At 41.6% G+C, this 25,661-nt stretch overlaps 1 protein-coding gene across 2 annotated transcripts; it reads left to right on the top strand.

The window, feature by feature from the left end:
- Positions 1-24,559, top strand: kita (KIT proto-oncogene, receptor tyrosine kinase a). 2 transcript variants are annotated; one of them, XM_028028026.1, is made up of 21 exons: positions 1-341; positions 3,675-3,929; positions 5,113-5,397; positions 5,503-5,642; positions 5,911-6,103; positions 8,012-8,198; positions 8,725-8,840; positions 9,095-9,206; positions 11,208-11,386; positions 13,141-13,241; positions 13,378-13,504; positions 14,090-14,194; positions 14,501-14,611; positions 15,121-15,262; positions 15,421-15,515; positions 15,621-15,751; positions 16,112-16,234; positions 19,347-19,458; positions 19,550-19,649; positions 19,907-20,012; positions 22,185-24,559. In XM_028028026.1, exons 1-21 carry the CDS (start codon positions 287-289, stop codon positions 22,365-22,367), a joined length of 2,958 nt encoding a protein of 985 aa, XP_027883827.1. In that variant the 5' UTR covers positions 1-286; the 3' UTR covers positions 22,368-24,559. The 2 variants fall into 2 exon arrangements, with proteins under 2 accessions (XP_027883827.1, XP_027883828.1); XM_028028027.1 differs by having other exon boundaries at positions 2-341; positions 5,932-6,103.
- The last annotated feature ends 1,102 nt before the right edge of the window (positions 24,560-25,661 follow it).

Genomic DNA, 25,661 nt, shown 5'->3' with positions numbered 1-25,661 from the left:
GGGCTCCTATAAACATGCTCTTGACTCTCCTCCTCAGGCAGAACCACCTGGTGGGCCCGCACCGTCCGCTGCAGGACACCAGCATGCTTTTTCAGACAGGCTGCTGCTGCTGAGCATCTGTGCCGTTAAAGCTCCGTGAAGCGGCGCGCGCCTCTGTTGAAACCCCGCGGACAAACTTTCCCCCCCTGAAGCCCGACGCGCTCGGCGAGGTGCGAGCGAGAGCTAAACCAGCTTGACCACTGCGGCACTGGCTCACCCTCTCAGCTGGACCCATGGAATACTAACTATGGAATACCTCTGGATTCTGCTGTTTGTGTTTTTACAGCTCAGCTTCCACCCAGGTAAGGCTCGCGGAGCGCGTGTTGCCTTCACGCGCAACTTGTTGCTTGTTCACTGACGCGCGGGGGGGGGGCAAAGGGTGGGTTGAAGTTTAACAGGTTTCGTGTGTATATATATATATATATATATATATATATATATATATATATATATATATATATTTGTAGATTTCGTTTTGTTATGTTTTTTTTTTTTGCGACGGTGTTGTGACGCTTTCTCTTCGTGCGCGGAGTCAGAACCCCCCCAGAGTCTGTAAGAGGACAACCTGAAGCCGCACAGAAACCCAATGAGGGAAGCAGACACTGCGACGATTTGAATGCGAGACTTATTTAAATAATTCACGCTTTAATCAAGGAACAAGGCGCCATTGATGAAAACGAACGAACAGAAACAAAAAGAAGAAATAAACCGAACTCTGTCGTGGTGAAACTGGCTCTCCAGTGATATTAATAAGATGCAAATAATCCACCAGCAGCGCGCACAACCGCCAACATGTAAAAATATTGGTTTGTGATTCCTAGGAAACATGCAAACGACTCCGACCCGCGACCGTTTCACTGGCTTTGTTTTTGTCTCCGTGTGTTTCCCAGCTCCGAGATGATGTGTTGGACTCAGTGGGACGCTTTACAACCTGCTCCCACTCTCAGTGGGCTTTGGCTTAAAAACACCTTGCAATTGTTATGACTTGGCTTTTTCTCCAGAAGCGTGGACACGAAGGTCAAGGTCCACAATAGCCGATTGGGAGCACTTCATTACTTATTTATATTGCCAGAAAGAGCCACCTGCAGTCTAAGTTGAGCGATTTAGAGTCAGGAAAAGTAGATAAATGCTCTTTATCAGAGGGATATTCACGGGGATATTGAAGTGTAAGGCGGTTGGAGAGATAACAGGCAAATTTATGGAAAAGGTGCCTCGGTGCCTCAGCCGATTCTGAAAAGGGGGGAACTGAATCAGCGAAGTGTTTTCCTTTTTGCCCTGTAGCCGTGCCGAGGCGTTTCAAGGCGGCGTCAGGTGGATTTGTGGCCTTCTTCGCTTACGATCAAGACCTGATCGGACCATTTCGATCAGGTCATCTGGGTGGTTTTGTTTTGTTTTGTTTGTTTGAATGAGTGCCACATTTCAAGGCAGTGTGTGCTCCGGCTGAACTGTCATGTGATGCGACAGGGTCACGCCGCGAAGTTTCCCTAAAGCCCGCTTGCGCATGGTGCACAGATAATAAGCCAGGTTTTATGATGATGAAGCCGGAAATAAAAACGTGGTTGGATTCGTTTAAAAACGACATGCATTCATTTTCTTTCAGTTTTTTCTTCTCCTTTGCGTGTTACCAAAGCTTTACGCTGAATGTCCCGGTTGTTCTGTGAAGTACCTGGAGTCTCTGCTGACGTCGGGTCACGAGCAGTATTAACTGAAGAAGTGGTTATGTTTGAAAGATGTATAGCTGCTTTATACTGCCGGGGGGCTCTCCCTCCCCCTCCCGTTATCCATTGACCAGATAGTTTTTTGTAATGCACATGTACTGTCTTCAGTGGCGTGCACAGACATTTTGGGGGTCAGGTGTTCAAAAGAGGGCACCTTGTGCTGGCTGTAGTGTGACATTTATTACAGGCAGTCTGGTAATTTAGGCTTTTAAATCTGCAAAATCCTACATTGGACTACATACACTGTTAAAAAAATAAATCAATAATAATAATAATAATAAAATATTTCAGAAGGGCACTTTTTTAGGGGCATCTAGAGTTTATCTGTGCACATCCCTGATTGTGTTAACGTTATTTTAAGAGGAAAAAAATGACCGATGAGTAAAAATCTTGCATGATTTTCAGCTGAGGTGGGCCACCCACAGGTTGTGAGCTGACCTGATCTGAACAGCCTTTTCAAACCCCAGGGTGACCCTGATTATCTCTTCACTGATTTGCCAAATCCTGCATTCAAATTGCCAACCATTCCACACTCGACAGCGCCTCCCTTTTGTCTCCGTCTCTATCGAAGTGAGGAGTTCGCCAACCGAGGGCGTATCTCTTATCAGCGGCTGCCTGTTCAACACTCCTGCTGTGGTTTCTTGTACTGATCATGTAAAGTGGGTTTGCTCTGTAAAAACAAACAAAAACAAAAAAAAACATGATGTTTTCTCAGAAGACAAAGAGTGGTTACTCACTTTGTCTATTTTTAATTTTTTTTATTTTTGCAATGTCTGCGAAGGTTTAAAGCATTGGGTGATAAAGACACAAAATATAGCAAGAAATGAAATGTTTCGGATTATTTCGGATCATGGTGTTTTGCTGAAGATTTCTGCTCATATAACCTCCAGTGTTTAATTCTAACCATTTGAACAAACTTGTTACAGTCCAAAAACTGTTGGGTCATCTATTATATTAGATTCAAGATGATAGAATTGAAGTTGGGTAGATTTTGAACAAACATTGGATCAAATATTGTGACCTTTGTTGTTAGGGGGGCGAAGTCTAAAAAGCCACCTAACATGGTATTCTGCTGCAGTGATGGTGTCTCAGTTATAACTGTACGTGTTAAAAGACACCAATTAAAACACAGTTTATTCTTTTCTGATTCAACTTCAATGCTGTCTTTCCAAATTGTTACATTAGAAATCACAAAGTGACAAATATTAATGCCAAGAGCTTGTGTTAATGTAATCTACAGAATGGGGTTGTTCCCTTAGCATTAGCCATTGCCAGCTCTTGACTGGCAATGACTAAAGCTGGCATTGTTATGATTCAGTCAGCAATCCCCTCTTCTCACTGCACTTTTTGATAGCTTTGAACATTTCTCACTTTAGCCCATTTTTTTTGGTTGAAAAACCATGCCAGTACGTTAAATGAATCCCATTACCAAACTTGTGGTTCAAAATCAACCCAGTTCTGGATCTTTCCACCGTTGATTCAGGGTTACAGTTAGTAAAATAACCCAAGTTATGTTTTGTCCTGCATTGTTTACAGTGTATAACAACTTAAATCTCTGGACGATTTAAAGAGTCCCAGGTGAAACGTTACAAGAGATTGTTGTTTGCTTGTATATTTAATCCTGTTTGATGTTCAAGTGGAAGACATAGGTATTTGGTTTCAGATTTCATATGAGGCGAGATGCGAGTCCAATATAAATCTTCTAATTTTTACCTTGTGTTTGTCAACACACACGTCAGTTAATGACTATTAATGTTTGATATGGACCTTATTAATCTTTTAGATAAGAGATTTGTTGTTAAGCTCTTGTCATGCCCGGGACAGGCAGGTTGGGTAGCGTAGATGCTAAAAAAGCTCAACTCTGTCGTACTGAGATTACCTTCCAGAATCACAATCCTCTTTCCAATCACATTTCAGGCAACACCAAGCCCACTATCATCCCCAACCAGACCCAACTCGTCGTCCCACTCAACCATCCCCTCGACCTGCGATGCAAGAGTGAAAACAAGACACAGTGGTGGCGAGAAAACCGGCAAAGACCTCTTAAAACAACGCAAATTGATGGGATGCGGAGAGTATTTCACCTCAAAGCTCTGAGTGTCCATAGTGGCCGTTACCTGTGCCGGGATGAGAAGTCCAGCGAGGAAGCCTCCATCTTCGTCTTCGTGAAAGGTATCTGGGTGAATCTGTGTGTGAATCTAGTGGGTTTGTGTTTGTGAGACGAGGCCATCTTCAGTCAGGAGGACATGGAATCAGACTCTAGGCTACAGCAGTCGAAGGTTGTTTTATGTATTTTTTGGCAGTACTGTCTTTACTGACAGGATGCCGAGGTTTGTTTTGCACAACAAGGTGTGTGTAACTCTGCCCTGGACAGGTGAGGTAGATTCTGGAGATATTTATTGAGTGCATGACTGAGTTTTACTGCATTTTCTTTCCTGCATCCCACTGGCCCCGTGCCATCACTGCAGGCTCTTATCATGTGCTGATCATTCGCTCAACAGTCCTGCATCTATCTCAGAGGCAATAAACAATAACTACTTTTTAGCTTGGATGTATGGTTACGTAAAACAGTCTTGTTTGTTTGGGATTTTTAGCAAAAGTTGAAAGGAATACTGTGAACAGGATGGCTAAGATTAAGGCGCTAGAGTTCGGTTTCGCCTCAGAGGCTGGATATTTTAGTGGAGATGGTAAATCCTGAATAATAGCAGTTCAAAAATCCTTAACCCTGATTCACAAAGAGGAAACCTGCAAAATTTTGGTAAAAAGTCATAATTACTTAATAATAATAATAATAATGTTTTACTCTTGGTTGTATATATTGTACATATATTTCCCCCAATGCAACAGGCTGCATCAGTAGAAGAAACAGAGAGTAACTCATGACAAGTATGAAGCATCTGACTTCAACATTCCCCGAAGCTGCTGTTCTCCTGTACACAATAGCAGCTAAGGAAGATTTCACCCAAATTCACTCTGGAGTTCCTTAAACTCAAACTGTTACTGGAACCGCATCATGCAATATTCTAATCTGTTTTATTGTTTAGCCTTGAACTTCTTTGAAATCACTTCCTGCTTTTTTGTAAAACGGCATTTGAACGTGATTTAGTTTGGGACGTTTCCAGAAAAGCCGAGCTGCTTGGAAACTTGGGGAAAAAAAGCAACTTTACGTAACTTCTGACATTCTTTGGCTGTCAGAGCAAAATGTGCAGAGGCATTGTTTTTATTTTCCGCATTTCCAGGGCCTGTTGGTCTGCCAAGATGTCTGCACAACAAAACATATAGCCAGAAAGCTTCATCAGCTCAGTGTGAAGTCCCGCTTGCTCACACAACCTGTGCAATTGCGTTTTCTTGGCAGATCCGGAGAATCCCTTTAGAAAATCAGCGATAAACAGCATTCTTATTCGTGAGGGAAACAACGCTGCCATCTCATGCCTTGCAACTGATCCAACTATGCTCAACTTAACTTTGGAAATGTGCTCCGGAGAAGCCCTCCCCGCTGGTCTCCAGTATTCTACGAGCCTGGAGCAAGGGATCATCATCCACAATGCAAAGCTGACTTACAGAGGATGCTATGTGTGCACAGGGACGCTCGAGGGAAGAGCCGTCAAATCAGAAAAATACTCCCTGACAGTCAAGAAAGGTAAAAATGCGTATTATGTGTTCAATGCGTGTTACTGAGCTTCTTTATTGTGCTTCGTTTCTGTTGAGGTCGAGCTCTGATATGGATCAACTTGTTTTATTTCAGTCCCCTTAGGTCCTCCTGAAATTCAGATGCAGCATCCCAGGAGAATCATTCTAACTCGAAATGAAAATCTGTTCATCACCTGCAATGCCACCAATGTCAACGGAGAGTTCACAGTGAATTGGGTGGCACCACCTGGCTCGGTGAGACCCGTCAGCTTTGCCTTTTGCTGTAGAGCGTGCTTTATATCTTTGCATGTCCAAAAAAATGTTAAAAAATGGGTTTAATTTTCCTGCGCAAGAGGCTGGAGGGTCAAAAGTGTCTTTGCATGTGCAATTGGATCTTGGATGTGCGTGTGGAGTTTGTGTCTGTGGTCATATTGCATGCATTTATGCATCTTTGCTAGTATTTGCTTGGCAAGGATAGGCATGCCTTCGGGGTTAATCTCTAGAGATCTCTGGGCGTTGACAGGGTGCCATCTGGTGTCCACAGCAACCAGCAAAGGTTGATGGCGATGCACGTATCCTGACGAAGGACTACACTCACGCCCGCAGTGTCACGCTGAAAATAGAGTCCGTGCGTCCACAGGATGCTGGGAGTTACAAATGCGAAGCCGGAAACGAAAAAGGGAACAGCACGATGTCCGTGTGGCTGGACGTTTATGGTGAGTCTGGGAAAAAAAATATTTTCCTCCACTTACTTGCCCGGTGATGAAATCGAAATAAGTTCCAGTGAAGTTCGGATTACCAATCTTTGCCTTTTACATGTGACTGTAATGTGTTAAAACTCCTGAGTACTTGTTTTCCTAACAAGCTCTTGGTTTCCAGCTGTACATGTTTGAAAACTGTTTAACATTTTGGGAATTGCATATGTGTGTGTACACTCAATGGAAGCATAACAGTCCTTTGCAAAAGTATATACATTCCTCTGTCTTCTCCACATTTTATCACAACATAACCACTACAATTGGTGTATTCAACTGGGGTTTTATCTAGTAGATCGACATAAAGCCATGCAATGATTTAGTAGCTAACCTTTGTAAAGTGAAAAATAAATGATGCGTGGTTTTCAATTTTTATCCACGTAGTGGTTGCATGTGTACATCTAAATAAATGTGATGTAACGTAACAAAATGCAGAAAGACCTAAGAGTGTCAATACTAGTGCAAGGTCCTTGAGGAATTTTATTACAGTGTTTTACCATATCATGCAACGAAATACCAAAATTTGCTGATTGGGGCTGAAATGATTAATCAATTATTCAAATAATAGTCAAATAATTTAGTAATTGATTAATTGTTAACTGGAGCATACAGACAAAAAAAAAGGCCATTTGTGGAAGAACAACACATTCAGAGCATTAAACCAAAACTGCAACATATACATTTGACTTTAAGATTTTAAAAAAATCTTTGTAAATATCTTCTACCCAGAACTTCTCAAGTGGTAAAGTTTTAGCTTAATGTGGTTAAAGTTCTGTAAAAATAAAAACTCATATTTATCACCTACTGTTATTCAATTATTAAGTGGTTAATGCAAAAAATGAATCAATTAATCTACAAATGATCGAGCTCACTGCGTTTTTTGCCAATGAAATGTTTACTTTGTTATTTAAAAAAGGAATTGATTTTGTTTGTTCTGCATCTTTTAACATATTTCTTATATTGTTCAAAAAAGATTTAAAGTGGCTAACTGAAAAATGTGCAGAATGTGGGAATTGTTTTCATCCTAGTAATCGTTTAATCTTCATAATAATTGAGTCAATTATTGATTACTAAGATAACCCTTAATTGCCTGCCTAATGCTGATTAGCTTGATTTACGTCACGTTAGCTGAGTGATTTGGAAAGATTAACAAAAACATGCAGCATTTATTTTTACATGAATATCTGCGTTCTGCTAACAGTTTACCATCTTTCTCCCAACGATCGCTGGAGATGAGCACCAGCACCCCTGCGATCCTGCAAAGAAAAGACGGCATAGCCAACGGATTTATGTATTTCTTTTGTAACTGAACTGGCACAGCACTCACATCAGAAATGTCCTGGTTTCAAATTGCCTTCTAAAATAAAACCTGGTAAAAACAGAATTGCCATTTTTATTCTGAATATCAGGAACGCTTTTTTTTTTTTAAGTGAAGCTGAGATGAGTTAACAAATACTATTAGTATGCAGAGTTTTTCCTTCAAGTCATGGAAGTGGTGTGACGGTTCTCATCTAACTCCTGACAAGACCGCAGCTAAGCTCTGTCTTTAATCAGCCCGCAGGCTAATCAAAGCTATTATGCTGCCCATTGCTGCATGAAATTGAACTTTTAGATATTGTCTAATTTGCTGCCGAAAAGAAAACCAGTCTGTCCTAAATGTCAAAATTGAATTTGAACTGCTCATAGCCTGAGAGAGTCTTATTCTATTAGCTTGACACATTTCTAGCAGTGAGGTTTTCCTACACAAACTGAGTTGACGTGACGTGACGTTCCCGAAAGTCTTTACACCACCCATTCTCACGCAGGTGAAAATCTGGAGCGTATTTTTTTCCACTAGTGTTGTAAACGCCTCCTATTTTCTTATTTCAGAACGGGGTTTTATCAGCTCAGCAGAAATCCACAACAGAACCTTCCACATCCGCGCCGGCGACAGTTTGTCTCTGAACGTTAGCATGGAGGCGTATCCGAAGCCGCACGCCGTCTCCTGGAGCTTCATGGGCGAGAAGCTCAGAAACACCAGCGACCACGTCATCACCACGCACAGCAGGGACTACAGGTGCGTGCACGATGCAAAGTCGCTGAACTGAGTCCATGTAGAGTGGACGCAAGTGTTGCTGGAAGAGCGTTGGAATTTGGCGGCCTTGGCCTAGCTGCAAGGTCACGGCTTCCTGAGAGAAACAGCTGGGGCGAAAAGCGTCTCCTCAGGGTTTCTCGTGAAGCGTTCATAGCCAGATTACAAATGTAATTGATTGGTGTTTTCGGGAAATAAAGCCAGTGAAATGCACATGTTCTTTATTAAAAAAAAAACATCAGGTGTTATTCATAATCTCTGTAAATATGGGACGAATAAAGACGCACTCTTCGATCCTCAGCTGCATGTGGGTCAGCAAAACAAATGCTATGCAGATATGTGAAAGGGAACACATTACTCAAATAAAGCACTGATTATCTATCCATGTGAACATGTGAACTTCTCTCTCAGACAAGACTTCATATCCAGTGATTTTCAGTTTTATTCTCCTATTTTTTATTACCTTAAAAAAAACCCAACCTTGATTAAAATCTATCTGTCTCATGTTCAGCTACGTCAGTGAGTTGAGGCTGGTGCGGCTCAAATCGACAGAAGGTGGCATTTATACCTTCGAAGCCTCCAACGGCGACGCGGCGGTAAAGCAGAACTTCTCCGTGTTTGTTATCAGTAAGTGAAAGGTTTTCTCTCCCCTTGAGCCACAGCATGAAAATGCATTTCTCCATGCAGCGTTAAAGTTTGGCAGCTGACGCAAGAGGAATTGACCTTTAGGAATTGTAATTTAATGAAGTCAAACCCTCTGACCGCGCGTCACCGAGCTCACAGCTGTGCCTGAAGGAGGGCAAACACTCTTTTTTTTCTCAACAGCCTGTAATTTATTACTTAACGATCTCTCAGTCTGACGTCGGCTTTTTGTTTACCAGGTAAGCCTGCGATCATAGACCATGGGGGCCCGGTGGACGGACAGGTGCGCTGTGTGGCTGAAGGCTACCCTGCCCCCCAGATCAAATGGTACTACTGTGAGAAGCACGTCAGGTGAGGCTTTTAGTCAAACAACAATGACTGTCGTGTGGACAACAGTTATTGTTGTCCACACAACAATGTGTGGACAACAAAAACAAGTCTGCTTGTTTCAGTCTCTGTTTCCTTCATGAGGGTAAATTTGAGAACGTGACGCTGTATGTCAATCATTTTATGACCAGGTATTAGCAGTAAAAAGAAAATGGAGATGATTCATTTTAAATCTTATGATTTCAATCAACGATGAACGTCTCTGCCTCACAAAGCCTCTCAAATTTAAAGAAAAGCAGTGAGTTATTGATATGCAAACAAATATTTCATGATGTGCTCTAGGGGTGGGCATTTATCGTGTCAAAAGATTTTGTGTCACGATAAATTTCAATTGATTAAAAAAAACCGGACTGAAATGTTTATTTTACTATTTTCTAAACTGTTTTCACCAAAAATTATCAGTAAATTCAAAAATATGAGTCGACAAAGTGTCTATGTGCAGCTTAGTGATATAAATCACATTTCTATATGTACGTGGCAGCCTGAAAAAGCTTATTTCAGATAGGAACGAATCAAGAGTAGAGTTGTTGGTGGTACTATGAATGCTGCGCCATGCAGGTACCTAAAACAAGAAGTGATCAATCATTATCATTTTTATAGTTATCACAACAGGACTACAAAAATATTGTAATAAAATCCTCAGCCCATGCTCTCATACTCCAAATTTTTAATATGCATTTGCTAATTTAGCTTGTTTTATTTTCCTGGTGTTGTACTTTTTTTTTTTATGTGTGTGTGTTTTCTCTCCAAACGATACATTTATCCCACGGCTCAGTTCAGATCTGGTTCTTGCGGTTGGATTTTTATCATCAAACCTGAACAATTACCTATGAAGTTTAACCCAGGGGGTCCTAAAGGTCACACAGAGACGCGCTGGATCGAGTCAGGGAATGATGATGACGGTGGAATGTGGGATTTGCGGTTGCGATTGGTTGACACTGATGAGACGATTCCCCCCACCCTCTCTTCCACGTGACGGGGAGATTGTTAAGAATCCACTCGCCGATTGGAGACGGACGGACGGACGCGTCTGCTTGGCTACAACTTGTCAAACATGCATGAGGGAGGAGCCTCTGGTTGCCATGCCAATAACAATCCCGAGCAGCACGTCCAATGAGTCAGGCTCGATAATCCCGCCCAATCACTTTACTTTAAAAAAAAAAAAAGAAATCAAATCCACTTGATGCTCATTACTTGCGCCTGCATGACAGGAGTTTTAATGTCTAAAGGAAGAGCAGATATTGTGAGCGCTGATTTATGCTCCACTCTCCGTGGAGCAAAGCCGGGATCGGTGGAGCCTGGGTGCTAATTTTACACGATCAACTTTTGTTTTATAAAAACAGAAATGTCACGTTTTCTTTGCCACACAAGAGCTAGGCAGTAGGTGATTTAGATAAGAAAATAAAAGTGTGTTTGTGCTTTTTCTTTAAAACGTTCTCAGTCAAAGACAGTAGATGAACTGATCAGTCTAAAACAGATTCCCGTTTTTCTTTGCGGCCAAACCTCCTAATTTTAATTTTGACTGATTCCATTTATTTAATAGTGCATGCAGCACTTTTTGGATTTGTGTCTTAAAAGGTGCCATTTAAATAATGTCTTACTTACTTACTTAAAAGAGAAATAATGTAGAGATAGTAGTTTAAATTGCAAATGCTTTGAAGCAAGTATGAGTTTTGTAAATGATTAACTTACAGACAAGAAAAAAAACAGTTATTATTTTAAAATTTATATTAATATAATATATTTATATAATATAAATTTATTTTAAAATCTGATTTACTTTAAAGATTTTAAAATCTAAATTTTCCATATTTTCCTTTCCGTTTACCAAGCAGAAGCCAACCAAACGAGGATTGGTCGATTCTGGTCACTGACCAGCTGTTTGCAGGTTTTGTAAAGAGAAGCTGTAGGTTTGCTGAAAAAAGGATCCGATGATGAAATACTAACAAACAGATGTGCCTCTAGGTGCTCCCAGCAGAAGAACGCCACCCAGGAAGAGCGCGGCGTCATGACCATCATGTCGGAAAGCACCAGCTTCGGGAAGAGGGTGGAGAGCTGGGTCAACGTCAGAAGACGGTACAGTACTCTGGAGTGCGTCGCCACCGGGGACGGAGAGCAAGCCTTCATACTGTTTTCTATCACGGGTAAATTTGCATCCAGTCTATGCATTCACATGAAAAAGAAACTGTTTTCACCGATAGGGAGATGGGCGGTATCAGTGCAGATTGATCGGGTTCATTGGGTCTTCTACACACTCCTTTTAAGATTGAGGCTAAATTAAAAAAACCCTAATAAATATGCTTTTAAATAAAAAATTGTTGTCGGATTTGTTGAACTTTTTTGCTAGAACCACAATTGACCATCTGCTTGATTGGTTGAGGAATGGAGAAAAATTGTGAGTTAAATTATTATGGACAAAGTGAAATGAGCAGAGACATCCACAGAAGTTGGAAGTCACAGTGGGACATTTCTCATACATGCAGCCAATATACAACAGCTTATTTGTACTTCTGATCATTTGTATTTCATTAGATATTTCATATACACACACACACACACACACACACACGCACACACACCCCACACACACACACACACAGTACATTAAGACCTATTTTAGTAAACAAATGTTGCCACAGTGTTTGAAAGCTTTTTGCTAATATTATTTATCTCATCTTCTTGATTGTAGAGGTGTATTCACCATATTTACTTTTTTTTCTCCCAATAATGTTTGGCAGCTTATACTTAAGAACCAAAATGTGTTCTTTATTAAAACAACAATCTTAATGCAAACCTGCCAGACTCTGTTCTACGTTATCTTGGCCGTCCTGGTGGGCTCGCCCCCCACAGTAAATCTTAACAAGCAATAATTCCTGAGCCTCAACCTGTTTACTGAAAACAATGATTTTTGCCAAAGATTAACCCCGAACTCACTGCTAACCCTTGGTTGGTTCCCATCCATTTGGTAAACATTAACAAAGAGATACTATCTCAGAGGTGATTGGCTGCAACAAGGCGCAAAAACAGGAATTAGCTCCGGGCCTTTGTGTACGTTACGACTCTAAATCCCCTCTCCTGCAACGGCCGCCCCATCTGCTGCGTGATGTCCTAAAAGCGGCAGTGCAGCAGCTGAAAGTACACCAAAGTTCCCCCAGTCTGAGCCTGCAGAAATAGCTTTGTGCAGAAGGGGGTGGGGGGTGGAGGGTATGTGGGTGTGCATTATGGGGACAGTGTGTGTTTGTGGCCATGCAGGACATGCCTTCGGGAGCCAGTCCCAGGATTTGCTAAGCACAGAGTAGCAGCAGACCAGGCGGAGGCGCATGAGCGTGTAGGAGCGCAGTGGGAGCCCCGGCGCTGGGCACTCGGTGGTCTGTGGGAGGCTTGTAGGTGTCAGTGAGCTGCAGCGAAGAAAACAGAGCTTTAGAACCCACTGACAGGTTTACAGGGGATTAGTTCCTGCAGACTCGGCATTCTCAGATTTGAAGTGGAGAGAAAGCTCCTTATCGCTAAAGAGCTTATTACACCCCGGCGTGTACAGAGGAGCAAAACAATGAGGCATCACAAGCGGCCAGACACAAAGGGGACAGAACAACAATTGCATGCGCGACTGCTCGCCGGCGCAGCTGCAAAAGTAGCACGAGAAGCTGGAAACGAGCGGTGTGAAATCACGGGACATTAGAGCAGGACAAATAAAAAATAAAAAACGTGGATAAATTTGTGTATGCGTACCTGAGTAATGGGATTAGTTTGCTGCTATTTGATCAAAGTGTGCTTCACTGTGGCTTACCCTTCTTTGGCTTACCTTAATGTCATCTGCAGTGCAACCACAACAAACCAGCGAACAAGTCACTGATTGGGTCTTTGGTTATCTAACATTATCTTTTCTGTCTTCCTGCAGAGGAAAGGCATGATCTGTTCACTCCTCTCCTAATTGGCTTCATATCAGCAGCAGGCGTCCTCTGCCTCATTGTTATCCTGCTGCTCTACAAGTACATGCAGGTAAGACGGTGATGCATTTTTCCCTGCGTGAGGCACGCCCTGCAGTCAGGCGTACGAGGTGTCCGTCACGAATTCATTAGTTCACACGTGCCTCTGTTGTCTTTTCATTTTGTGTGCGTGTGTTTGTGTGTGTCAGAAACCCAAATACCAGATCCAGTGGAAAGTCATTGAGGGAATCCACGGCAACAGCTACGTGTACATTGACCCCACGCAGCTGCCCTACAATCACCAGTGGGAGTTCCCACGGAACAACCTGCGTTTCGGTGAGCACGCCTTTATCGAAGTCCGTTGGCGACGAGTGGGCGCTCTCGAATGGCCGGTGCAATTTATAGGTCATAGCAAGCTGACACACCCCGGCACTTGTGACCCGTGTTTATGCTGTTATGTGTTGGGTGGAGGTAAGCCTGGAGAGATAAACAGGGTTTGGACGCAGTAACAGTTAAAATCATAAAGCCCAGGCCGTACTGTCAGGCGTGACAATGACACCCTCTGGCTACTTTACGCTGATTTACCGTTTTTTCTTTTATTTGTTCCAGAGATGTGTGCATTGCATTAAGGCATTAGCCGCATTTGTGTTTGCCACTGACCAACTCGTTCCGCAGCTCAAAGAGAAAGAAACCGCACTCCTCCAATGCAAACACAATATTGTTGACATATTCTGGGTGTTGTTTTCAACAGCCCTCTTCAAACAGGATCCTACACGTCCTGGTGACTGCACACACAGCCCCGGGGCGCAAACTGTTGCTGCCCTGGAAGCGCTGGAGCTCGGTCTGTTTGGGAAAAAAAAAAAAGAAAAAAAAGAGGACAGGGCATAACGATGTTTTGTGTCTGACCTCTGTTTTTTCCAGGGAAGACATTGGGATCTGGGGCATTTGGGAAAGTGGTGGAGGCCACGGCGTATGGACTCTCCAACGCTGACTCGGTCATGACGGTGGCGGTGAAAATGCTTAAATGTAAGTTCTGCCTCTGCACACCCAACGAACAAATATGATAAATGTGCACAGTAGCTGTCAGATTTTCCTACAAGTGCTCAAAACATGTCAGCAGTGTTTTTTTTTTTGTTGTTTGTTTTTTTGGAGCTAGCATTTCAAGCTTTACATTCTGCTTGTAAAGCAATATATTTAATATTTACCCTGCGGTACGAATCTATTTATTCAGCCCACGAAGCAATCAGATAAGAACAACTAATCATATTTCAACGTGAGATGACTTTGCTTCTAACCCTTTTGCAAATTCTTATCTTGCTGCTTTTATTACAGCAAGCGCTCATGCCACGGAGAAAGAGGCTCTGATGTCAGAGCTAAAGGTCCTCAGTTACTTGGGAAACCACATAAACATCGTCAACCTGCTGGGAGCCTGCACTGTGGGAGGTGCGGCATCCATGTTGTCTTGTTTTATTTGTTTTAGGCGGCGAATTGAAACTGGAAGAGTCAGATTTATTTAGTTGAGATTTAGCTTGGAGCCGTCTTAACGTAGCACAGATCTGGTGCCTTGCAGAAATATTCATATTTCCCAACAGCACGTGTTAGAATGTAAAGCACGAGTCTGGATCTAGATCTAGAGTCGGCTAGATCAGAAAATTGATTTTAAAAGATGCTTCTAATCCAATGAAGAGAGTTGTCAAAAATTTAAGACTTTTAGATATGCGTAGATCACCTCAGGACTTTACAGCTGTCAGTACAACGCATTGTTAGCGGTGTTAGCCACATTGCTAACAATAAAAAAAAAATTATACTTGCACTTTAATATCAAACACTATGTCTGTCACATAAAATCCCAAATAAAATACACTAACCTTATGGCTGAAATGTGAAATAGTTTTGCTCGTGTCATGGATTCTGGAAGCTCATTTTGATGAGACCTGATTCTCCATCTTTAGGACCAACGCTGGTCATCACAGAATATTGCTGCTTTGGGGACCTTCTGAACTTCCTCCGGAGAAAGAGAGAGTCTTTCAGCACCTGTGAGCTAAAGGAGAACTATTTCTACCGCAACTTCATACAAAAAAGAGCTGCAGATGGGTGAGACTTTGCTTTAAAAGTGATTTGTGATGGGAGGGAAAAAGGAAAAAAGAAAAAAAAAGAGGAGAGTACTAGTATTTTCAATACAGATCGTGCGTGGGAGGGTCTTTGGACAGCAGGATTCAGCTCAGACCAGACTGATCCTTTCCTCTTCACAGTGACAGCTTGAATGGCTACATGAGCATGAGGCCTTCTGTCGCTGGCAACTCACCGTCGAGCTCGTCCTCGGAGCGGAGACAGTCACTACGCAAAGGCAAGCCGGCCAGCCATTCATCAAACTTCAACTGTCCTTAAAAAAAACAAAAAACTTTAAACACAGAGATGAAACTGTCATTTCTCTTCCCTTTCCCCCCCTCAGGTGGCCTGTACCTCGAAGCTGACGCAGACGGCGAGATGTTCGATGAGGACGATTTGTCTCTGGACACCGAGGATCTCCTCAGCTTCTCGTATCAAGTGGCCAAAGGCATGGAGTTCTTATCCTCCAAAAATGTAAGCTTCTGCTTCTCGCAGTTTGCAGATTTTCTACGAACAGCTGCCAAATTAGATTTTTTCTTTTTCTTTTTTTTTGTATTTGGATAAACCCCGTCACATCTGATAACCAGACGCCACGCGCGTGCCTGTCATGGCAAGAGCTGATCGCATTTCCACAGCTAGTAAACGGATCTACAACGCGTGTTTGAGCATGTTGTTGAAAAATTGATCCCCCTGCGGAGGCGCAGATACTGTGTCCAGAGAGCTTGCGTATCGATGTCGGCGGCTGCGTATTACACAGTCCGGCACAGAAAAAGTATTCCGAGTCTGTTACGAGAAGAAGCTCATTTGTGACTACTGTGGCGCGTCTTGTTTCAGTGTATTCACAGAGACCTCGCCGCCCGGAACATCCTGCTGACTCAAGGAAGAGTGGCAAAGATCTGTGATTTCGGCCTGGCGAGGGACATCACCACAGACTCTAACTACGTCGTCAAGGGCAACGTAAGTAGAGGTGTCATGAAGTTACGGTGGCAGCTGAAATACAAGAAACAAACAATCAAAAAGTTGTGGATGTAAGGCAGATTCCTAGCCGTATGAATTAGCTATTAGCTGAATTAGGCCTGATCACCATGTGAGACAAATGTTGGTTTTTTTTCTTTTTCTTGTTTTGTTTTGTGCAGCATCACAGAAAGATTGGATCGTGATTTATGACTTGGAATATGCACACACAGGGATTTGAGTTACAATACTGACTTACAATTGCTGACTCAGCATTATTGTGCAGCAGATTTCAGGTCAAGACAAGATTTTTAAGAACCTTGAACTTCTTTACACTTTGTGGTTTGCCAACGTTTATCCTGGCAGTTTGATCCGAGGGTATGAAAGTTGCGATTCTTTTCTTTTCAGATGCACTTAACGAAGAATTACAAATACAACAATGAACTCTCGAGTGCCTCGGGAAAAGTTCTTTTTTACCAAATGAATGTTTCCGAGATTTGTTACTGTACTACTGCAGTCTCCAGCATATTTTACTAGACTTTACTGTGATAAAACACAAAGTAAGCCGATAATTGTGAAGTGGACGTAAAACGGTTTGTGTTATATATTTTGAAACTAAATAAAATAAAAATGCATTTGTATTTCAATTCAGCCACGTTCATAAACATTTTTCATCTTAAATGCCTAAAGCCTCTGATTTGGTTCTGGCAATTCATCAATCACAATCCCTCAAATTTTAGTGATAAATTCCACATTTCTACTCTTCCTGTTAGAAATTATTTTTGAGTCCTCTTCATTCAAAAATCATCGGTAAATCACTTTCTCCACCCACAAAGACGATGGACCCCTGTACAAGTTAGCCAATGCAGACCCTGACTACCGTCCCTGGTGAGTGAGGGACTTAACAAAGGTCGTATCAGTCCTTTTACAGGAAATGGCAAAGGAGGTTCTTCATTGCTGTCTTGTAATTTAGTCTCTGTAGAAATTCAGCAGTTCTGTGAAGGACTCGAGGGTTTTACAGGACATTAGGTAATACCAAGGAAAGCAGCAGATAGATCGGGGATAAAGCAGGGTTGGGTTCTAAAACATTATTATTAAGCATCATGTAAAACTTGAGAGAACAGCACAAATCTACAAAGCTCTGGCCATCTAACTAAAACTAACAGGCCAGGCAAGGAGGGCTTTTACCCTCCTGTTTATGTTCGTTTCTAGGGTACAGCAATAATGTTCGTGGGTCAATTTGACCCAGGGAGTGTTTAATCATGCAATAGTGTCAGAAACCAAAACATTTTTGTATCTGATTATTAACTCCATTACTAACCATTTCAATCAATATTTGTGCAATGATGTTTTTTTATTTCTCAAAAATTAAGGATCAATGACGACAACTTACTCATTTACTCATTTGGACATAAAAAATGGAATTTACATTTTTAATGTCCACTGAAAAAAACCTAGACACAAAAAAACAATAATTTCCTTGAAATTGATCTTTGGTAAAAAAAATTTATATTACACTTTTTTTTTCAATGGGTGACCTTTATAATTGAACTTGAGACACACATACTGTTCAGGGTCAAATTGACTCGCTGATTAAAATCAAGATAAATGAGTCATGCAGAGAGTATTTATGTTTTCCTCCACATCTGCTGAGTGGGTGGAGTTTGTCCATAGGAACAGAAAAGATTCCCATCAAAGTTGTGTGAACACCTGCTTTCTCGCAGTTTCCTAGAAGTAAAGAGAATAATGAGAAAGTGGTGTGGCTGGTGTGTGTCGGGGTGTGTGTGTGCGTGTGTGTGTGTGCGTGTGTGTGTGTGTGTGTGTGTGTGTGTGTGTGTGGTGAAATATGGTTCATAGCTGCAAGGAGACATAGAGAAATTGACATTTTTTTATCTTTTTTTGCACTTCAACTGGACTGCCGGGTCAAATTGACCTGAACAGTATCTATGTAAAAAGTAGACCTAGGGGTTGGTACAAATATGTAAAATAAATAAATTTTCAATTTATATGTAGAGTGTACCTATTAAGACAAATAGAAAACATTTCATGCAAAAAAAAAAATACTTCCAACTATTTTTTTTAAACATTTTTAAACTTTTAAAAAGCGTCAATTTGATCTGGAACATAACAGGAGGGTTAATCAGAGAAGCACCCAAGATCCCCACAGTAGCTCATTTTGTCAGATGAGATTAAAATTTCCCTTTTTGGTTGAGATGAATGTGCTGAAATCCTCAAAGAAAGTCCTGTTAGAGATTTCAACAGATTCAGACTGGAGTACACCCTCCAGCAGGAGAGCTACAATGAAAGAATTAAATAATGTGTTAAAACAGAGTAATTAAAGATCAAATCTAAAATCAGTTCAGAATCTGAACTGGTTACATTAAGGTCTATCGATCTATCAAAATCTCTCAAAGTCCAGATCCAAAGCCAATGAGAACCTCTGGCAAGATCTGAAGATGTATGTCTGTGGATGTAGCTAAAAAATAAAGCTAAAAAACAAACACAAAATAAAATATGTATGAATCTATCCTCTAAAATTTTGATAACGTACATAAACGTTTGTGGTTGTAACTGAAGGAGAACATTAAAATGTTCAACATTGTGAATAGTTTTGCAAGTAAGCCAGAAAATTGCACTGTTCTATGTGGTTTGGCTTTTCTACATTGCATCTATGTGGCAATTTGTTATTCTGGAGCATAACTCTCAAGTATAATTTTTTTTTTTTTTTTTTTAAAGAAAACAGCACAAGATGTGTTAGCCAGTGAAGCATTTTATTAAATGACTAAAACTGAATTATTAGGAACTGTGTGTTCCTATGATTCACGTCTCGGGTTGCTACATATTTCTGCTCCTTTCTCTTAAAAGTATAACCTCTAAAATAATAATTCAATTAGACATTTTGTTTTTTACTATGTCTTCAGATTTAATGTCAGACCTCTGTCTGAGGTTCTTCTTCTTTTTTTTTTTTACAAACCTCAGAAAGAGCCATGAACTTCTTCACACCTTGGTTGTTTTGCTTATTAAACTTTCTGTCAAATCTGTATTTGAGATGGGAAAAAAAAAAGGTTGACTGCATTTATGTACAGCACCTATTCACTGAGGTATTCTGTTTCAGGCCCGCCTGCCGGTGAAGTGGATGTCCCCAGAAAGCATTTTTGAGTGCGTGTACACGTTTGAGAGTGACGTGTGGTCCTACGGCATCTTGCTTTGGGAAATTTTCTCACTGGGTATGTTTCTCCATCCACGCCGCTTTTATCCCGGCTTATCTGGGTGTTGTCAGAACTGCACAAAGTAACCTGAGATTCCCGTTGAACGCAGGAAACAGTCCGTATCCTGGTATGCCTGTGGACGCCAAGTTCTACAAACAGATAAAAGAAGGATACCGGATGGACGCACCGGAGTTCGCACCCAGCGAAATGTGAGTTTTCTGTTGATGTGGAACGTGACAGTCTTCAAAACGCATCCTCAAACGCAGAGATGTTGCGGTTTGATAAAATGATATGCAAGAATGCAACACTGAGGAGTTGCGTCACAGCCCGCTCACGTCCTATTGTGTTTGGCTGCGCACAAGAATAGCAAATTATTAATAAAGGATCTTTTGATAAAACAGTACTGGACAGAAGATGCTCTGTGTTAGCTGAAGGTACATTGTGTTGTTTGTGTGTTTGGCTGCAGGTATCAGATCATGAGCTCCTGCTGGGATGCGGACCCCTTCAAGAGACCCCCCTTCATGAAGGTGGTTGAGAGCATTGAGCAACAGCTGTCGGATGCCACTAAACATGTAGGTTCACCTATTTCTGCACTGTTTTCCAAAACTGCACAAAGATCAGAATCACATTCCTCAACAATATCAGGAAGACTTCAAAGGGCTGAAAGTTGTAAAAAGTGTTGGTTTTATTTGGTGAACTGGAGACCAGCTTTAGCTGGTCAACAGGGCTGAAAAACGTATCACCTTTCACATCAGTCAATATTGACAGATGTTAATCATTTTTTGTTTTAAATGTCTGAAATAATGCCTAACTCGTGGCGTAACCTTCTCTGTTTTATCTACAGTTTTCACTCTGCAGCGTTTTTAATTTTTGAGCATTTATGAGGCTCAGTGGCGAAACCTCAAACCGCTGCTGCGCAAGTTACTCAACTGGTAACCAAAGAGTGAGGGAGTTAGTTGATGCCACCAACCTTTCTTAGCTGGTGGTAAGAGACTGAGCAATAAATCAGTCAATAAAAGACTAACGCCGTTTCATCTGCCTACATCCCCCAGAATGCTGTGTGGTTCTGGATCAGATTTCAGTGAAATAATTGAACATTCAATGAGACGTATCATCTGTTGATGTTGATCACATTTCTATTGCGATATACTGTATATATATATACAGTATATTGCTATGGATTTATTGTTCAGCTCTTAGACGACCTTTGCGTGATGCCGGGTCCCTCACCACTTATGGTGCGTTCACAACGAACGTGTTTTGCGCATCAGGCTTGTCTACTTTACATTCAAAGTCTATGTGGAGGCGCGTCGAGGGCCACTGCGGCGCGTTTGGAGCGTCTAGCGCGCAATTTGAATCGTTTGGAGCGTCTTGAGCATTCAACTCATCGAGCGCATGGACTCTGAATGTAAACCAGATGCACGCAGGGGTGGAAATTTAAAATTTTCTCCTCCAGCCACAGTAGCTGCTAATGAACATTTTTACCGGCCACTGAGGTGGCGGTGGCTTGGATCAGCCCACCAAATTTACAGTTGCATGATAAAAAAATCTACATCCTGATCCACAACACCTACAGTCAATAAGACACATCTCCCATTTAGCTTTAACGTATGTTTTGTGCATATGTAGAATAATTTTGAGTGTATGAAAACAGGAAAGGTGGACCCATTGCAGCTCATCTTTTGCGTGATGCAACGTGTAGCTAGTCATGACGACAGAAACGTCTCAACAACAGTCCAGCAATCCGTCTGCCTCGTGACAGTTTTCCGGCATTCCAGAAGCCTGGACGTTCCCTCAGGGTACGAGCTTCACATCAACAGGCACTTTGCTAAATAGTCTTTCCTTACAAAGTGTAAACATGAGCAGGAACAAGATTCTTTGGCTCAATTGTCACCATTCTAGACGACGGCCTGATTTGCCTTCGCTCTCAACAGCACGTCTTATTGTGTAAACACAAAACTCTTGAGCAAATGAAAAATGTAAAACCAGATGAGAAAAATTCACCTAAATTGTTTATTCTCCCTCGTTCAAATATCACATTCCACGTTTGCCTGCCAGTGCAACATTCGGAAGATTTCTCCCACGCTCGCTTACAATGCAGTGTTGTCTTTGGAAAAAAAAACCTCCTTAAACGTTTGCAACATTTTGCAGTGTTACAATAACAAATGTCAGTCTGTATTTTACTGGGATTCCTAAGGGCACGTTATGTAAATATTAAGAGGAAAGAAGATTAATAACAGTTCCCAAACTTTTTGACTAATCAAAAACTGAAAAGTACTGTGCAATTATCTGTCGTTTTTGGCTAATTCACTGCCAACTTTACACTTGGACGCTAACAGTTTTGCTCGTTCCTCTTTGCAGAGTAGCTCCAACTCAGTCAGACTGGAAATATTTTTTTCAAACTGAATTGCGTTGATATACTAAGGGGGTTATGAAAACAAATGATGCATGCCACTGCTTTCCATGTTTTTAATCTGTTTGTACTATTTTTCTTCCACTTCACCATCCTGCACTACACTGTGTCAAAAAATAAATCCCAATAAAATTCACTTAAGTTTGTGGTGGCAGTGTAACAAAATGTGTAATCGTCAAAGTGGAGTTAATACTTCTGCAAATCTCTGGAAATATCTTAGACAGTCGGGCTTAAAGAAAAAAGAATAAAAGAAAAGTACTGAGTTCCCACAAATTAAAGCATCTGAAAATCCATTCCAACAGATATTTTTTTTCCCCCTCTCCTCTCTCAGATTTATTTGAACTTCAGTTCCAGACTCCCTGTGTTGCCTAGAGCGAGGGAGGAATCCAGTTCTCAGAGCACAGCAACTCTCGGCTCGTTCTCAGCCAGCAGTAAGAGCGCTCCAACGCAGCCCTTGCTGGTTCAGCATGAAGTCTTCGTGGAGGGGACAATCCTTCAGGCCCAGTGGGTGTAAGGAACCGCCGGACTTGTTTGGCTGCCTCAAAGTGCCTGTGATGTTTCGCCACAAATCATCCAAACCACTACTTTTCGTCCGCCTCCCTCTCCTGAATCCCCCGGTTACCAGCGAAGGTTGCTGTAAGAAGAGTGAGCGCCGCCTCTCGCAGGAGAGAGCGCGTCCGTGGATAAACGGCTTTTATCTTTGCGATCGCTGTTCTTGCCTGCTCAGTGCTGGGAGGACACTTGGACTATTGCTCCCAATCTCCAGAACTCTGAAGGCACCACTGAGGGTGGGGCGGCCGTCACACATTACTCATTATGTTATTACACTGTTACATTGGTTGGTTATTTTACACTTTTTCATGTCTCCTTTACATTTCATTAAAGTTGTTTCATCATTTAAGTTTTTTTTTTCAAGGTGAGGATGGGGGGGGATTAGTCCACATTATAGCAGATGTCTTCTTTTTCTTTTTACGTTTGGTGTTGTTGTTTTGGTTATTTTCTGTTTTTTGTTTTTTTCTGTCATGGAGCGTCGTTTGCGTTTTTTCTTTCCTTCTTTCCTTCTTTCTTTTTGACTGTTGCAGTTGTAGGGTTGGAAAAGAAAGCACTTGAGGCACTTAAACTTTTCTTTATTCCATACATCACATGATGCAAATAATACAACTTTTTTCTTTTTAAAAAAAAATCCCTTTCATTGTCAGTATTACTTTCCAACTGTGCAGATCTATGCTGTATAAAGAAGATACTTTTGGGGGCCAATTTCAATTGAGATACAATGACACGGATACTTCTATATAAGCTACTAGGCGGCATGGTCGACGACGACATATCCATAAGTGCTTCGAGTTCATTAGGAGGCAGATCCAGGACGACAGCACCTAAAAAGCAAACGACTTTTGTGACTTTCGTTAGCAAATACCATGATCAGTGCATGACTGCAGCTACAGCATAGATACAGATATGCTACGCGACCCTTTATGCTTCGTTGCGTTGCCGACAGCTGGACTGCGAGAGGTCTCAATCTCTTGTAAAGATGTATATAACTGTTTTCTCCCGCATCTCCCGCTGTTTATATGTTTACAAGCGTGAGGTAGGTACTGCCATTTCTCAGACGTGTTTTCACAGCTTTCCCCCAACCCTCCTCCAATCCGTCGGTTTGGAAACAGTTTTTTGTTTGTTTGTTTGTTTGTTTTAACCAACTCAGACTGGTGTGTCACCCCATGCTAGCAGTGTAGTGCTCCAACTAAGACAAGCTGAACCTCATGTGATATGCCATTAAGTGGATTGCAGTATTCCCTGAGGTGACAGGAGCGAGAGGGAAAAGAAGAAAACAACACAGGCTCTTTCTTAGCTCTGCGTTCAGAAGGTGACACTCGGTGCAGAACTTATTGTGTTTGGCCGTCTCATTGTTCTCCGGCCAGTAGCTGGTTTCCTTGCCGTCCCTCTCGTCATCTTCTTCTTCTTCTTTTTTTTTTTTTTTTTTTGTCGTCCAGTTGTTTCCTCTGTCGGAACAGGGGGGGGGGGGTTTCAGCGCCTCTCAGCCAGTCGTCTGGAGCGGTCCCGGCATCTCTCCCAGCTGTGGGTGTTGTTCAGAGGAGTGGAAAGTGTCCTGTTTGCGTGTGCTAAGTGTGTCTGTGCGTGCGCGAGTTTCAAAGAGTTACTGTCAAGAGGTGCCACTACTACAGATTCATCTAGCTTACTAAAGACCCCACAGTCTTACTGCTCTTGTCTTTTTGTAAATACATACGTGCGTATATTACAAAGTAACGTCAGTACTTTGGAAGATGTTTATGCTAATGAAGAAGCGGTACAGTGATACAGAAATTATTATGCTTTATTTTCATATAGGTGCACAGATATCCCTATATAGATTCAACCAGAGAATCTGCATGTTGCTCTTCTTTCTATGACGTTATTAACAGAAAGGATTTCATTTTGGCCAATTCCAATTGTTTGCTGCACTTTGCAAGTTTACTAGTTTCCTCCAGTGACACTGCTCCAAATGGTCAGATCTGATCAGGAAGCTTTGAATATGACAAAATTATAGAATTGGGAAAGGAGCCTTCTTGAATACCAGACTATTTTTCATTCGACTGCTTGCTGCATTTCCCCAGTGTATTTATTGAAAGCTTTAAAGTTACTGTGTAAATCTGAAATGTTGCTATTACAAGTGTCAATGTAAATAAAATTGTGTATATTGAACTCTCAGTTCTGCTTTTGGTCATGATTGAATTTGATCCATTTTCCTGATTTTGACTTAGCTTCTCAAACTACAGTGAAATCGTCTACGGCAGCCTTCTGCAAACATCGATTGAAATGTTGTTAGATTGAAGTCTGTGCTTTGACTGGGCCGTTCTAACACGTGGACGCTTTGTTTTAAATCACGAAGCTCTGGTGGTACGTTTAGGGTAATTGTCCGTGGCTGCACCACATTCCCATGTCTCTCACATCCTCTCACAGGATGGCCCTGCATTTTGCTGCATCCATGTTCTGACCAGTTCCCTGACTCATACACCTGCTGAAGAAAAGCATCTTCGGTGGTTATTTCCAGCTGTCATACCAGGAAGTAGATGCACTGAGCGGCACAGAGATCCAAGTGTCTACCAGAAAATGAGAATATAATTATCCACTGCGAAATGAGTCTTGTACAGATATGGACTGAAAGGCCACCCAGCAGGGAAGAAGCAAATGTTGCAGAAGCAACATAAATAGCAAAGATTTCACTTAGACCTGATGACAGCATTCCCTGTTATGTATAAGAGAGAGCAGAGGCTAAAGCGTCATGTCTTTTGGAAAGTTATGAACACTGTTACATAAATGTATCTAAACTTCTGAAAGTTTGAAAAGAACAAAAAAAAGTTAAAAAAAAGTAAAAATTACTGACCTATAGCAGGAAAGCTGCAGCTTGAACTAAGTCGTCACATTAAATTTGGCCTTTTTCTTTTCCTTCTTCTTCCTTCTCCTCACTTCTTCAGTCATTTTCTCTTCAAGGACGAAAAGGAGGAAATAAACAACTTGCTCCGACGTTTCAGCATATCCACTCGTCTGACAGCTTCAACCGTTTTTTTTCTCCAAGAGACTTCGGTGTGTCTTTGAGTGCTGTACACGATGCGAGCTATGATGCTAGGAGGTTTAAATGCGTATGGCTGATTTAGAAATATATGTAAGCAGCTTGATTTAAAGTCAAACTCAAAGAAATGAATCAAAAGTAACTTAATATTACTGTCAGGGAATTAAATATTTTTCACAAACAATGGAAAATCAATGGAACAGGCTCAATGTATTTCAAATAAATCTGTATGACCTTCCA

The sequence above is a fragment of the Xiphophorus couchianus genome, chromosome 9 (assembly GCF_001444195.1).
Source record: "Xiphophorus couchianus chromosome 9, X_couchianus-1.0, whole genome shotgun sequence".
In the NCBI taxonomy this organism is placed as follows: domain Eukaryota; kingdom Metazoa; phylum Chordata; class Actinopteri; order Cyprinodontiformes; family Poeciliidae; genus Xiphophorus; species Xiphophorus couchianus.
Note: the sequence above shows the minus strand (reverse complement) of the source record. Positions and strands in the feature narration are given on the sequence as shown.

Coding starts and splice junctions, on each gene's coding strand:
- kita (XM_028028026.1), top strand. CDS start 287: ATGGAATACCTCTGGATTCTGCTGTTTGTGTTTTTACAGCTCAGCTTC. Junction 8,199..8,724: donor ACGCACAGCAGGGACTACAG/GTGCGTGCACGA, acceptor TCTCATGTTCAG/CTACGTCAGTGAGTTGAGGC. Junction 9,207..11,207: donor TACTGTGAGAAGCACGTCAG/GTGAGGCTTTTA, acceptor ATGTGCCTCTAG/GTGCTCCCAGCAGAAGAACG.